General features: G+C 34.3%; 2 protein-coding genes across 9 annotated transcripts in view; one reads left to right on the top strand and one right to left on the bottom strand.

The window, feature by feature from the left end:
- Window positions 1-16930, bottom strand: part of LOC102678884 (transient receptor potential cation channel subfamily V member 5) — a 52512-nt gene extending 35582 nt beyond the window's left edge. For 2 of the 8 annotated variants that reach the window (XM_006610522.2, XM_006610520.2), the window contains exons 1-4: window positions 14396-16025; window positions 13267-13492; window positions 4991-5106; window positions 746-982 (exon numbers count right to left, since the gene is read on the bottom strand). In XM_006610522.2, the coding sequence (XP_006610585.1) occupies window positions 746-982; window positions 4991-5106; window positions 13267-13492; window positions 14396-15217 (1401 nt within the window). In that variant the 5' untranslated portion in view covers window positions 15218-16025. Of the gene's footprint in view, window positions 1-745; window positions 983-4990; window positions 5107-13266; window positions 13493-14395; window positions 16026-16054; window positions 16072-16798 lie in introns of those variants that run through there. The other 6 variants (XM_031508055.1, XM_006610519.2, XM_031508052.1 and 3 more) reach the window with 5 other exon arrangements.
- Window positions 1-16938, top strand: part of LOC102679608 (arginine kinase-like) — a 103750-nt gene that overhangs the window by 79403 nt on the left and 7409 nt on the right. The window lies entirely within an intron of this gene.

Genomic DNA, 16938 nt, shown 5'->3' on the forward strand with positions numbered 1-16938 from the left:
ATTTCTCTACTATACTCGTAGCCCGTTATAGTTCGGTTTGCTCAACCTCCAATAGTCGTGGCGCGATTCGAAGATTCGAAATTGCCTTCGTCGATCCATGCGAGATATCAGGCCACGAAATAGCAGGTCATGAAAGCATTCTGCTAGAGTGTAAAGCCCCTTTCTCACTGAAGTAACAAGGAGGAATTTTTTATTAACGTTTCTCGAAAGTTTCTTCATCACATTTCTGTTGCCAATCGAAAGTTGTCGAAAGTTGTTGCTTATTTTGTTCTCTTTCTATTTTAAGTTATGAATATTCATTTAAACACACGAAAATAAGAACAAATATTTCTTCAATTTATACAAATTGTTATCCGTTACACGTTTCAATCTTTATATCATTTTATTGAAATGAGTAAAAGTTAAAATTTGTAAAAGTCAATTTATTTTATAATGGAATTTTAAAGTGCATAAAAAACTAAAAATCTGAAATTATAAATTGTCAAATTTATAATTAAAACAATCAATTTAGGTTAAAAACCATTATACATGAAATGTTTATAGATTCCTTGTAACAAAAAATCTCAAACAAAACTCAAATATTTCTCTCTGTTATATTTCTTGGATATCGATATTTCTGCGATTTGCTATTGGAACGTGATACAACAATAGGCAAACAGTTTCTCTTTGTTACTTCGATGAGAACGCAACTTTACTTTCACGACTGGTATGATGGAGGGAACCAGGAAACGAAATCCTCACGTACCAACTGTTTCATGAAGGACAAGAGACCAATGTTGATGATCTCGCCACCTAGTTGGACCAGAATGTAACTAAGCACGCCCAGCACCGTGATGCACTCGGCGATCGTGCGTGCGACTTCCGTGATTTCTTCCGGCCATTTCAAGAGTTGAGCATCTGTGTTGGAAGGTCTCAGATACACTGCCAGTGACAAGGACGTCAAATGGAACACCAAGATGACCAGTCGTTTTAAGAACTGTAACTTTCATATAAGTGATATTTATAGAATCGTTCTATACTTTTTAATTGGATTTATTTAATTGGTTGATCAGATTAGAGGTAGATTTGATAAATATCGAATTCTTTATTTTTTTAGAAGTATGAAGAAAAGAAAATGTGTCTCATAAATAGTTGTACTATTTATGAAAGTAGTTAGTGAAGTAAAAGAAATAAAAAAAGAATGTGCATGATTATGGATGAAGATAAGAAATATATGCGTTGACCGAGTTGAAGTTAAAATGAGTTGAGGAAAAATAGAGGTTAAGTTGTTAAGAAATTAATCAAAAATTGATATGTCACTTAATTTTTATGTTATTTTTTTGTTTTTTGTAAGATATTGTCTATCTGCAATCAAATATTTCTATAAGTATTTGTGTTTCTATAAAAATATAAATATTTTTTTTCTATAAATTTATTGTTATTGTTTCTATAAATTTCTATAAAATTTAATTCCTGAAATATAAAGATTAAAATAAAAAAAAAATGAATCTAATAAATCTAAATCTTATAAAATTTTAAAAAGACTTAAAAATCTTAAAAGATTTAAGTATTTTTTTGATTATCATTTTATTGAATATAAGAAGTTATCGCTTTATTCATAACATAACCTATAATTCGTCTAATATATCTACGTTATGAATCGTGGAAACAGCAATTCCAAAATTTGCAAGAACAAAACTGTCAATTAGGTTAAGTTATTGCGTTATTTCAATTAACGTATTATACGGGATATTTGCAAATGTTCAAGTATCACATATTCTCGACCGTCCGTGAAGTTGGTCTAATGACGTGTTACCATCAAATATGCTTCGTGATTAATTACATTACACCATGCTAATCTCTGTGTACAGTATCATGATATAATTGGTCATTTGACGCTTGTATGTGGTTTAAACGTGGTCGTGATTAGTACTATAAGTGGGATATGTCATGGATGGCTATACCATTATAATGTTTCTCCATACTCGTACAGGATGTTCCATTAACTCCATTACAAGTTACACGGATGTTCGCAACAATGAATCAATTTATTTTCTATACTTTGTATATATATATATATAGATATAGTATATAACAGACAATATACAATGTGTGTATGTGTATATAGTATGGTAGTAGTTGTTCATTAGTATAATTATAGAGTAAAGTGAAGCAAATCTAGAGTATTTATCATCTCGTTTAGAATTTTAAACAGAACTAATACAATCTATATTACTAATATTACTATAGACTTTTTAATAATTTTTTAGTAATAAATAAAAATTAAAAGTATTTTTAAAGGCATATAGATACAAAGAATACAATTTTAGCTGGTCTTAAAAAAACTTGAACAATGGAAAAATTGAAAGCGAAATTCTCGGAAAATTCATGTACATTTTTTTTTTTTTAATTTCCTGTTATCTCGACCGAGTCTTTTACATTTTTATTGAAAACAATTTTCAAAATAATGCTCGCATCGGTGGTTACGATATAACTTTTTTCATTTTCGATATGGAAAATAGAGTCGGTGATATTTAAATATGAAATTTTTAATAAATTCTACGTATCCACGGTCTTTTAACGTTCCGTGCACACGTTTTGAAAGCTGCTTTAAATAACAGTTGAACAGAAATTAGTTAAAGTAATTAATAAAAGCTTCGAAAATATATACGTGTGCAGCTATGATACGCAATTTATAAAATTTCAAGTGAAATAAATTTAAAGAGAAATAAGTTTGTTCCGCGCTATTAATTTTGTAAAAATTGTTTTCAATCAATCCCTTTTTATTTTACCAATACCTTTTTTTTTTTCTTTTTCTTTCTTGAAGAATAAAAACATGACGTTAAATTAATAAAGTTAATAAAAAAATCCACTGTATTATTTCTTTTTCGAATTAACATATAATATATTATTCATATGACGATATTATTGATACAACATGGACGATATAAATTTTATGATAATTTATAAAATCAATTTACATCAACCAGTTTATAAATTACACAAAATGAACGCGTATAAAATGTTATTATGCTAATGGATATATAAAATTAAAATTTCTCAAAATTAAAAACAATACGTCAAATTATATCGATACGTTTCTTCATTACATGTTTATTTAAAGATATAATTTAAATCTGATTAACAATACCTATAATACAACATATATATATATATATATATACGTATTATTCCATTAACAAGATGAATCTTCGTAAAAATCATCGAATCGAGATAAATCCACCGAGTTAAAAATTAACCGCTCATTAAGCTCTTTTCGAAAGGCTATCGGGCTCTCCGTGGTGATCACGAATCAATCGGACATGGACGACCATCGTCGTTCCACCGAGATCGCTCATTGGCCGATCTCGTCGCCGGATGGTGGCGCTGCGGTCGATCGAAATAAATATCGCGCACGCCTACGTTCAATGTCCAAAACCGTGGATAACCCTGTCGATGCCACTCGATCCGCTGTCGAGCACGCGAGTGACAATCGTTTTCACCGAGTCACTCCAACGTCTACTCGACGTCACTCGATAATCACCGAAACGGGACGATTTTGAAATCGAGCGGCGTGTGTTCGCGCGGCGAAAATTTCCGTTCAACATATTTCTTCACATGCGCGCTCTTATACGAGCAATTAGGACAGTTTTGACGCGTGCCAATGTCCAATTATAATTGCGCGATTATTAGGGGAGAAAGAGGGGGAGAGGGGAGGACGATTTTAGCGTCTGCTCTGGGTACTTGGTTGTGAATATTTTCGATGATGAAGGAGGGCGTTAATGATTCGGTGTTTGACGAGTTTTCGCATTGTTGAAGGATTTAATTGAACGAATACGGGAAGATAAATGTGGTTAACGTAAATTGGGTTGATTTGAATTTGATTAATTAGATTTAATTAGAAATTAATAAATTACGAAATGAAAGGGAAGGATGTTAGAAAAAAAGTAATAAAAGTAAATTGGTTAAATGTAACAAGACTCGATTCGAATAAATTAATAATTTCTTCTTTTCTTTTTTTGCAAAATTTGTATTTCCTCTTAAATTATTCTGTTTTAATGTAACGAGAATAAATTAATTAAACAGTTTATGGGATATAGTAAGGTGTGTTGCGTAATGTAATGCATTTTACTATTCTGATAAATTTAATATAAGTAATGTTCTCTGTTTCCATTCCTTTCCGTATAATTAAATTTAAGTACATTTAAGGATCGTTAATTCAAGTTCTTTATTGCAACAATTCCTCAAGATGTTTAAAGATCACCTAGATTTTAATATATACAAAATACCAAAAAAGAAAAATAAAATAAGAAAAAAGAAGAAGTGTAAAATTTCTTAAAATAAGACTTTATTTTCTAGAAAATGGATTTTGAAGTCAACTATGTATAACTTCATTTTCGATAAACCGATAGATACCGATACTTTATGTCGATATCGAACCAGAATGATAGGTAGTAGTAAATTAACCATGCTGATAAATAATACAACTATGAGCGCAGGGAAAAAAAGAATATATATATAGATCCTAGTTACCTGAATTCTAGTTTCCCCTATATCAAAAACAAGGTCACGTGAAACCTTTATAAACCGCTCAAATTTCTACAAAAAATACTTGCACATCGTTGTATTTAGCGTGCATACATATCGATTAAATTTTTTATCATTCGTTACTGGTACTTTCATAAATATGGAATAAAAAAAAAAAAACGCTTCATCAAAAAGCAAGTACATATACCTCAAAAAAAAAAAAAAAAAAACACTCTTTCTTCACTCAACCACCGTATATATTTTTTCCCCTCAATTTTATGCGCCTATTAAGTTGACCCGTTGTTCTCCAGTGAGAAAATATCAATTAAATTCTTTAAGCGTGGGGAATTCCTAGAACGGTCTAATGGACACCATTGTTTTCCTCGAGCGAAGATGGTTGTTCCAGGCAAGGAAGAATTCGTGAAAAATGGGTGATAAAAGGAAGGATAGATAGACGAGAATATTGTCACGTGGACGCACTTACCCGCGCAAAGGTCTTCCATTTTTCCTCGAGTAATCGCTGAATAATACCACCGTCCAGCATGTTCAAGTGCTCCTCCTTCGTACCGTTCAGAATGATAAATAGCGCCGAGTTCCAGTCTGAAATAGAAATTCGGGTTGGACCATTTGCGGTTAATGGAACATCACTTTAGGGTTCTCTCTCTACGCCTGTGATAATTATGGGTTTTGCATTAGCGGCTATATATATTAGATGCGCGAGCTTCCCACGGACGACAGCAGGGGGCGATACTGGGACAGTGATGGCGGCTTTTTCCGTAACCACGCCACGTGCGTCCCCCAAACTTTCTTGCATGCAAAGATAAAAGTTTACCGCCACTTCCGCGGCTTTGCAGAAGAATTCTACTGGAATCGTTAATCTGCCCACCGAACTTGGCAAAAGTCAGCTAGCTAATGTCGGTTCGATACTCCCGGTCGGATTTTCGAACCGTGTAAACGACATTCTTGAGGTGGTGTATTTTAACAAATTCTCCTTTTATATAATTCTATTCGAAGAATTATCGTCCCTTGCATTTAAAGAAAGAAAAAAATTTTACAAAATTGATCGCATTTCGTTGTGGAATGAGATTAGTGATAATCCTAGGGATCCCTAGTATCTTTAGATATACAGTAATGGTAATATTTACGTCAGCTAGCTAATGTCGGTTCGATTTTCGACCCGAACTCGTGTAAACGACATTCTTGAGGTGGTGTATTTTAACAAATTCCCCTTTTATATGATTCTATTCGAAGAATTATCGTCCCTTGCATTTAAAGAAAGAGAAAAATTTTACAAAATTGATCGCGTTTCGTTGTGGAATGAGATTAGTGACAATTCTAGGGATCCCTAGTATCTCTAGATATACAGTAATGGTAATATTTACGTCAGCTAGCTAATATCGGTTCGATTTTCGACCCGAACTCTTGTAAATGACATTCTTGAGATGGTGTATTTTAACAAATTCTCCTTTTATATAATTCTATTCGAAGAATTATCGTCCCTTGCATTTAAAGAAAGAGAAAAATTTTACAAAATTGATCGCGTTTCGTTGTGGAATGAGATTAGTGACAATTCTAGGGATCCCTAGTATCTCTAGATATATAGTAATGGTAATATTTACGTCAGTTAGCTAATGTCGGTTCGATTTTCGACCCGAACTCGTGTAAATGACATTCTTGAGATGGTGTATTTTAACAAATTCTCCTTTTATATAATTCTATTCGAAGACTTATTGTCCCTTGCATTTAAAGAAAGAGAAAAATTTTACAAAATTGATCGCGTTTCGTTGTGGAATGAGATTAGTGACAATTCTAGGGATCCCTAGTATCTCTAGATGTAGAGTAATAGTAATATTTACGTTAATTATAATAATTATTGAAAATTATTTGTATGAGGAATATTTAATGAATTTGTGTGAAAGTATTGTTGATCCTTTTGTTAAAAACAATTGATATTATTAGTGAAATTTGGTCAATCACAAATTACAAATGCTAGCTGTCTAAACATATATAAGATAACTTTTTTTCCTAGATAGAGAAAAGTAAGTTTAATACAAGATGATGAAGAAATCTTAGATCATATTTCAAAGTTTCAAAACGTTCATCAATTACAAGTACACTTTCACCAGTAAATGGATCGCACTATGATATACATTCACTGACCATCTATTCCTGACTATCCACCGAGTTCCACAGACGAGAATTCTTTTAAGAAAAATTACTCTTTTATATTATAGCGTTTTAATTTCCCCTAATATAAAATGAATAACATCTACATCGAAATATAATTTAAACAAAATAACGATTTCTTTCACTTGTTGAAATTATCAAATTTCATCCCAGTTTCGTGTATTTAATTTATAAAAACTCGCCAAATTTCAGAAGAAATATTTTCTATGGAAAATTGTATTATGTTTATTTATTATCGAGATCGCAATTATACCAATTCTTCAATAACAAATTTCCACTAAAATTTCCACTTTTTTCATATTCTTTGGATACATAAAAGAATATTATTCAACATTTAGTCGCTTATCTTCGACCCGACTTTTACAGATTTCGTTCGCAACACATCCTAACACAATGTACGCTCCATCCTAAGATTCAACGACGAGAAACTTTTGTCAAAGTCAATTTACCACGAACGAATCCTTCAACGGAATACCTCTTTTCCATCGAGCAAAGAACATATCACTCCTTACAAATCCCCATCGCACATTTCATCCAACTCAAACTTCCCGTCCAAACAAACGCAAAACCCCCCGCCCCCCCCCCCCTCCCCTGTTTAAATTACAAACTCGCCCCCTGACGATCCAACACCGTTACAGCAATTTCATTGATCACGAAACAAAAGCACCCAACCCTCCCCCACCTCTCCCTCTGAAAGATTCAACGAGAGAGAGAGAGAGAGAGAGAGAAAGAGAGAGAGCGACGAGCATGGAACACAACGGCCAATGAACCCTTAACCGTGTCATCCGTATCGATTATCGAATTTTGTTCACCTGACTTCACCGTGAAATATTAAGCGTTCATCGTTGCCTAAGTTTCCCAAACTTTGCCCCATCCCCGCCCCCTCCTCCCTCNAGCGTCACCGAAGTTCCGAGTTTCACGTTTCGATATATTTTTTTAAGGGGGAGAAGGGTGGGGTTTGACGTTTTAACGTTTGAACGCCGCCACTTCGAGAGCCTAGGTCTCGACTCGATCAAGGGTCGATGTTGGAGGGGAGGGGGAGGTCGTGTCGTCGGTGATTTCGATGAAGTTTTTTTTTTTTTCAGTAAAAAAAAGTTTTTCCTGTACAAATATCGGAAGTTTGGATCGTTTTTAATCTTTTTGTCGTGACGAATTTATGACGTTATCCGATTTTTAGTTAATTATAATATAATATTTTCTATTTAATCGTAATATGTCGAAGGATATTTATATTTGTTTCTTCTAAAATCTTGGTTTTTGTGTATATAAGTGAAAATTAAATTCGAGGAAAATAGAGGAAAAATTTGTTCAAAATGTAGTTGAATTAAACATTTTTCAAAATTATATGATACGTTCTTCTAAAATCTTGATTTTTGCGTATATAAGTGAAAATTAAATTCGAGGAAAATAGAGGAAAAATTTGTTCAAAATGTAGTTGAATTAAACATTTTTCAAAATTATATGATACGTTCTTCTAAAATCTTGATTTTTGCGTATATAAGTGAAAATTAAATTCGAGGAAAATAGAGGAAAAATTTGTTCAAAATGTAGTTGAATTAAACATTTTTCAAAATTATATGATACGTTCTTCTAAAATCTTGATTTTTGCGTATATAAGTGAAAATTAAATTCGAGGAAAATAGAGGAAAAATTTGTTCAAAATGTAGTTGAATTAAATATTTTTCAAAATTATATGATACGTTGAAGCAAATAATAAAATTCAAGTGCAAGAGAAATATCGTTACTCGATTATAATTATTCGAGGATCGAAGGGTTAACAGTGCATTTCAAGATCAAGTGAAATCGGCGAGGACACGCCTTTTCCACGGTTCCATCCTCCATTCTTTCGCGCGCAATGGCGCGCCGCCATTGATGACAGACTTCCCCCGCGACAGCTTTTGGCCCGAGGAAATTGAATTTCAGATATGGAAGCAAAATTGCTACGAATAACCTCACCCCCCGTCCAAAAACTTTCCATTCGATTCTGTCCTTTCGATCGAATCGGTGACCGTAGCTTTTGAAACGAGGGAACATCGCTCGATCGTTTGCCGAATTATATCGAGGCACATCCATTGTGAGATTCGATTTAGCGATGGTAGTACAGGGGAATATTAATTCCACTGACCACTTTGATGTCTCGGCCTGATGCCTCGATGCTATTATGAGAATGACCAGAACGATCGATTGGATCCGCGAGTAAATGTCCATGGGGGAAGGCACTACTTGTTCGAGAATAATGATGCGAATTTGGATGTGAATTTTGTGAGTGAGATGGCTCGGGTCTGATATTATTTTCGGTTAAATGCACATCTTTGGAAAAGAAGAAATTTTTTTGTGAGTTTTAATACACGATTAATATTGATTAGAATTATAATTATATCTGATAAGAATCATATAGAAGAAAGAAAAGGATTAATTTCTTATTACTTATTATAAGTTTAGCTATCCATTTTTGAAACGCTTTGTACAAGCTTTGTCAACATAAAATAGCTTTCAAGATATTCTTTTATGGAATAATCACCTGTTACTTCCCCTCTGAAACATAAAAGAACAAAATTTCCAAGATATATCTTTATTTTATCAAACAATCCTCTATTATTTCTGAAACATTGTATACAACCTGACAAAACCTAAAAGAATACAAAATAACTCTATATTAGATCTTTCCATCTCAAACAATCCTTTCTATCAATAAATTCTTTATTATATCTCTGAAACACTCTGTACAATCTAATTTAATCTAATCTAAGAGAACACAAGCAAGTATTATTTGATTTTACCACGATACATATTTATTCTATCAATCAATTTTCTTTTATCTCTGAATCTCTGCAACATAACCTAAAAGAACACAAAACAGTTTTCGTCGTTCGATTTTTCTACTATATACATACTAACTGTGAAGTGTTCTGTACAATCTAATCTAATCTAAATGAATACAAAATAATTTTCGTCGTTCGATCTTTTTATTATATACGTATAATCTCTGAAACGCCTTATACGACATAACCTAAAAGGATATAAGTTACCATTTACTTTCCACAATATATATTCTCATTCTGTTATAATAAATAATTTCTCTGAATCTCTGCACAACATAACCTAAAAGAACACAAAACAGTTTTCATCGTTCAATTTTTCCACGATACATCTCTATTTTATCAAACAATTCCCTCTTACTTATCTCTGAAACGTTCTGCATAATCTAACCTAATCTAAATGAATATAAAATAATTTTCGTCGTTCGATCTTTTTATTATATACATATAATCTCTTAAACATCCTATACGACATAACCTAACAGAATATAAGACTGTTACGATATTTCCACAATTCTAATTCTGTTAAATAATTCTCTTTTATCTCTGCACAACATAACCTAAAAGAACACAAAACAGTTTTCATCGTTCGATCTTTCTATTATATACATACTAACTCTGAAGTGTTCTGTACAATCTAACCTAATCTAAATGAATACAAAATAATTTTCGTCGTTCGATCTTTTTATTATATACATATAATCTCTGAAACGTCTTATACATAACCTAACAGAATATAAGACTGTTACGATATTTCCACAATTCTAATTCTGTTAAATAATTCTCTTTTATCTTTGCACAACATAACCTAAAAGAACACAAAACAGTTTTCATCGTTCGATCTTTCTACTATATACTATATACTATATACTATATACTATATACTCTGAAGCGTTCTGTACAACATAACCTAAAAGGACACAAGGCAGTTTCCATCGTTCGATCTTTCCACAGCGCGTCTCCGCTCTGTCGAACAGAAGTTCGCATACACGAGGAACTTACCAGTGGTACGCCGATTCGTCACCGCAACTCGTAATTATATCCAACTCGAGCACGAAACTCGCGAAAGTTTTGCCCGACGATTCTCGCACACTCCGTCCTCCCCCCTCTCCTCCGCCCACGAGGAGAGGAGATCAACGATTGGACGCGGAGTCCCGCAAAAACGGACGTTCGAACCGAAGTTGAATAACGATTTCAACCTTCGCTATCGGTGAGATAATCATCGTTAAGTGCTGCATCCGGATAATTATTAACGTTTCAACGGAGGCGACCATCCCTTTGGTAATCGATTTAAGCTATCTTTCCGAGGTTAATTTCATCGAGGGGGACATCAAAAGTCGATCGTTGGTGATGTAATAGCGCGACAGATTATATCAGGAAACCTCTGTCCCTGTGAACGCGCACGGCCGATGGATTTTCGTGTCAGGTCCCGGTTGATGGAGACAAAGAGGCGTTAGGAATTTCATCGATCAACTTTATCGCTTTTAGTTCGTTCCCGGTATTTCGTTTACTATCTCTCTCCCTCCCCTTTCTCCCGCGTGATCGATAATGACAACACGTGTGCGAAAGCGTAGTGTACTTTCTTTGTTTTCCCTCTCGATTCCTGCCGTGGATTGGAATATTGGCAGCGATGGGTTATATTGGGATATAGACCGAGGTATAGACATTGACGGTTATGAATTGGATGGTAGAAGGTTAAAAGTTGAAATATTGTGACGTGGACGGATAAATAAAATATATTAATTGTTTAAGGAATAAGCTAAGATTAAATGAAATTGAGGTAAAGAGAAGCGATTGATTTTTTTTTTTTTTTTCTATACAATAAAATCGACATTGTTTGTCGACCATCGAATCGAAAAGGATTTTCGATAGTGAATATTGATTTTCGATGAATACAAAAAAACAATTGTGAAAAATGCAACGAAATTCAAAATGGGTATGCATATCGACGACAACACTTGCATTGAATGCGTATACAAAAAGAAAACCTGATACGTAGAAAAAACTCTTCTTCATATTTTATATTTCTTAGGAAACTTTATGACGCGACTGTACATACCATGGAATAGGAAATGATCATAACGTACACATTGCATAAATCAATCTGAATGTTAACTAATAAAGCTAGGATAAACTAAAATAAATATTATATATTGTGTAATATGAGTTTATAACTTTAAATTACAGCTTAATTATTATTAATAATAATTTTTGTAAAACGGTTATGTAACGACAATATAGAGAAACGCATTATATCGTTCTAAGCAACCAAAAAATTACGGAAAAATCGAGAAGGAAACGAAAGAAAGAAAAAAATGTATGAAAAAAAAAAGTTTGAACTAGTTTACTCTTAACCAACAAACCTTTGCCCTTAGCTCCACAATAATTAAGCATACCTGTAAGAAAGAAGATAGAGTCAAAGTTCATCTATCTCCCTTCTGGTACATCCAACATCACCTCCCACCTCTAGACTCAGTTATCGAGGAATCTATCGGATGACATTCAAGCCGCGGTGACAAAGACGGGCACAGCTAGGAAACGAAGGAACGTAAAGGGACGTGGAGGAGGTGAGGCTAAGGCAGGAGGAGTGGGTGAAAGGATAATGGATTCCGAAACTAAATGAAACGCGAGCACCCAACTCCGCGTCCGCGGCTAATCTCGAAACTTCGTTAAATGGCCGTAATTGCATCCTGCAACGACCCGCTTTCTCTTGTCTTCCTTCTTATACACCCTTCTCCAAGGGTGATCTCTCCTCAACGTTGCACAATCTTCCGCCCAACACCCTCTCTTTCTTCACTCCGTCTTATCTATGTATGTTTCTTTCACCCATCCCAAACATTATCCATGAATCACCCAAACGTCTGGAAAACTCGCACCCTATCGTGAGATACATTCACGTTGCACGAGTTCGAAGATGAATCAAGTGTGAAAGTGAGAGAGAGAGAGAGAGAAAGACTGGAGGAAACTTCGATACAATTTGGCGCAAGTCCGATTGCCAACCTCTTTAAATGCAGATCGTGGCAAGGTTGAAATCTGGCTCCATCGATGCATCTCTTTATAAAAGACGAATTTTATGGAAATTAAACGATATTGAATTTATGTTGAATAACGTATAAGAAATGTGATTGCTTGGTTGATTTGAAAACAGAAATTTCGAAATATTATAAAATCATCTCAAAGAGATGAAGTAATTGCAAAACTGAGAAAAATATTAGTGAAAAGAATGCATATTTGATAGACTTAATTAATTCATAAAAATAGAGATGCATATTTAAAGTCGTCAATTTTCTTTATAAATTATACGTACATGATACAATGAACATTGGATAAGTTCCCAAAACGATATATATGTTCGATATATTTATTCCCATCACTGATTTAGAAAGACTTAGACTCCCTCTATACACTATGAAATTCATTCGATACGTTTATATATTAAATTTTAATCCTTTTTCTCTTACTCATTTTCTATTCGATAAAATTTGATTGAAATATCGGATTAAATTTCGATTTCGACTATTCCACAAGTGCTAATAGTCTAAATATCGATTATTGGCCGTTATCCAACGTTTACTGTATTTTTGAATCTAACCTGTACCGAAAACGGCGAAGCTATATAAAGATGATTCGGCCTTGAATCTTGACAATTACACGAAGGCACAACACAAAGTAAGTGGCATACTTGAACTCGTATACGACGAACCCAGGACGATGATTCTCGAAAGCGTGTAATTCGATTAGCATTACGACGTACTTGTTCTGCCATCAGGCAACAGCGTGTCGAGCGCATTCAGGGGATACGCCGAGCAGGTGATGTTACTGTAGCGCCAGAATTCTCGTGCGGACAGTTCCAACATCTCCCGAAAGACTTCAGCACGGCCCAACTGGCAGGCGAGCGTCAATGGGGTCAGTCCGGCGGCATTCACAATCCCATTGCGAGCAGGAAGCTTCGGATGACGGAGAGCATATCCGAACATGTCCTGCATTATACAACCGTGCTATTGTACTCGATTTAGCGGAAATCTTTCTGGATAGGAAAAATAGAGCACGCAGAGCGGTCTCTTGTTTAAAAACAAGATAATTCGCGTGAAATTAGGTTAGGTTACGATTTTTTCTTTTCCTTTTTTTTTTCTTTACAAATTTTGTTATTATTTCATATCTTTGTTTATTTATTTTTAGAATAAAATTATTTTTATATAATTATTCTTGAAATATAATTCTTTTATTGTAATTTTTCGTGCTTTGACTTTATTTATATACTTGATTTTTGAAATCAGAATTTGAATTTGAAATAAAATTCATATAAATTTTATGTAAAATTTGACTAAAATTGTGAAAAATCAATAAAATTTCATTTAAAAATCTTTATAGTTTCTTTAAAAAGAGACCAAAATAGCTGATCAATTTTTCCGGCCCGTTTCCGGACGAATACCCTCTTGTTAGGGTAACGTTATATCGGATAACCGAATAAACTGTTTACTTGGTGTAGGGTACGCGAAATGAAATTTATGGTGAGTCGATTAATTCGCCTGCTCGTTCGATGGACTCTGTCTGATGTCGCGGATGCTAACTCGATTATCTCGCTTAAACCCATATAAGGATGATTAACCCCTTATCTTATATAATATTTTTACGACCACAGGTGTTAAACTTAACTATATGTATTTGCGAACTTTGTCAAGTTTAAATTTTATCAATTTTCTAGATTATATTTAAAAATATTTAAAAATTTTTAAACTAATTTTAAATATTATATCAACGAATATTAAATCTTGCAAAAATCAAAGTCATTCAGTATGAATAATAATATACATAGAATTACATATGACGCAGAAGAGTATTTTTCAAAATTAAAAATGCAAAATTACACACGAAATACGTACCAATTTATCACAAACCACGACCATATGCAATATCATGTTTCCAAAAGAGTCTTGCTCGTCGGGATCAGCGCCAGAGTCGAGTAATAAGTTGTAAACGCTCTCGTTTGCACAACAAGCGGCCCAGGCGAGGGGATATTCCCCCAGATAAGCTAATCCCTCGTAATCCGTATTCTTAGCCGGATTCATTCGCTGTTGGTCCCTGGGTAGGAAAAAGCTGCCTATCGCCCGCTGAGAAATGATCGCTCCCGCCTCAACGAGGTCTTGCACCAGTTCATTATTGTTGTACGCGATTGCTAGATGGAGCGCGCTAGCGCCAAGGTACTCCTCACCCTCGACTACGTCAATGGCCAATCGTGGAAAGCACTTGAGCAGAATACGCGCCACTCGTGTGTGTATCCTGGTATCGCATATAATCAGAACATGCAGGAGGGTCTCTCCTAGCGAACCTCTGTACTGCATTTGCCAGCACGCTTCGTGATCGTTCCATTGAGCCAAAGGATCGAACTGTGACAAAGAAGCCTCGATAGGAAGCACAACTTGCTCGAGGTCTCGGAATTTCCAACGTAGGTACTCGGCACGATTGATCACCTGCCCCTTACCGTCCGCATACATCAATACACCGAACTGTTCCCTGATCAATTTTTCTACCTCGAACTGGCCACCTTGATTGTACGACTCGATCAGCTCGCCACCCTTTTTGTAATTGGCCAGACGATACAACAGACATTGATCCTCGTCGCTCGCTTGACTGATCACACGATCAAGGATCGAGCCAGCGTTCACCTGGCTACCGCGATCTCGAAACGAGCAGACACCACCCATTCAGACATCCCTCTTTAAACCTCTTCCACGTCCTCGAACCGTCTTTTTCACGACATTTGTCCACTCTGTATCATTCTTTTTCTTCTTTTTCTTTTTTTTTTTTTCTTTATTTATCTTGATGCTCCTCAATAGGTCTATTCACAAGATCGATTTCGCTCGACGACCGACGGCTTATCAACCGCCACCCGAGTAAGATCTTTCTCGAGTGTTCTCAGATATTCTCCAGGACGAGTGTTCTCCCATTTTTCGACAGTTCTAACCGAGTGGACGAAGGGCACTTCGCTGTGTGACTAACCGTGATCGACTCGACTCACGTTGAGTATAACCCTTGAGAGATTCCTCCAGGCTGACGAAAGGTGGCACACAGGTGGAAAACGGTGTTTAAGCTATAGCAACCAAGCTAAACCACCGTGCTTCGAATAATCCATAAACAGTGCCTGGCTCCGCTTGATACCAGAGGGTGATACCTTTCGATTATTCTATGTCGAGATTAATTTTTTACGTTGGTATATTCTTACAAAATTTCTTTTATCGAGTATCTTTTATTTTTAATCTATTTTTTAATTGATTTCGTCTTTCTTTCTTTTTTCTTTCTCTTTCTCTCTTTTTTTTTTGTTGCATTATTCCGTCAATGAAGCTTTCGCGTGTATGTCTATTCAAGAATGATGAACGAATATTTGCTCCACTTTTCCTTCGCTCGACCTTAACACAGATAGTGACGTCTGAATATGTTCCTGCAGATAATTTTAGAGCTCGATTAGGAGTCCGCAAAGCATAAAAGATGGTGAATAAAACTTATGGAATATTAGATACGTGGAACTCAAGAGAAATACTTACTTTTTGCATTTAATTATTATAACAATTTTATGTTAAATTCAAAATTTGTTTAACTTTAAAAATATGTATCAATCTGTCAATATTGAATATTATATATATATTGAATTCAATATATAATTAACAATATTTTAGATAGAATTTATTTTTAAATAATAATCTATTTAAAAATAATTTTATTTCTTATTCTTGTATTCGTCACAATAAAAATTATAAAAATTCTAAAACAGTTGTAAAAATTTGATCTGCGTCAAAAATGAGTAAAAATATCATGTTCCTTCTTGAAACAATAATTCTCTTCCATATTTGGTCTCTTGAATGGATCACCAGTTCTAAAAAAAAAAAAAAAAAAATAGATAAATAAAACCGCAATATAAACTATTTTAACAAACTTGAAGATAAGAATTTAACGACAAATTTTTCGCGGAAATACATGAATAAGAACCTTGCTAACCTTGACAATATGTCACGATATGTTGTCATTCGATTCGATAAATGGATCTTGAAAAATGCCTTTCCAAATCAGTTACGAGATGAGTAAGGATAAATCACGCACTAGTCATACGAATGCGAATAAAAATAATAACGCGTTGGAATGGCATTGAGTGTTTAAAATTATTTTTATAAGGCAAATAATTCATCCTTTACAGGAATATATAATGTTACGGGGTTTATATTGTGAACACGGAAAATCAATCGTACGTTGTGGAACGATTTTTCGCCACGCAGACGCGTTTCAATGCTTACCATATATTGTTTATGTAAAATAAAGCTTACGCAAGCTTCTGATGCGTTGGATGGATTAAGCGGGATTTGACGTTTAACTGCAGTTTTTGCTTTCCATATTTGCATATATATATATATATATATATATATATATATATATA

This window comes from Apis dorsata, unplaced genomic scaffold (assembly GCF_000469605.1).
Source record: "Apis dorsata unplaced genomic scaffold, Apis dorsata 1.3 scaffold_74, whole genome shotgun sequence".
NCBI lineage: Eukaryota > Metazoa > Arthropoda > Insecta > Hymenoptera > Apidae > Apis > Apis dorsata.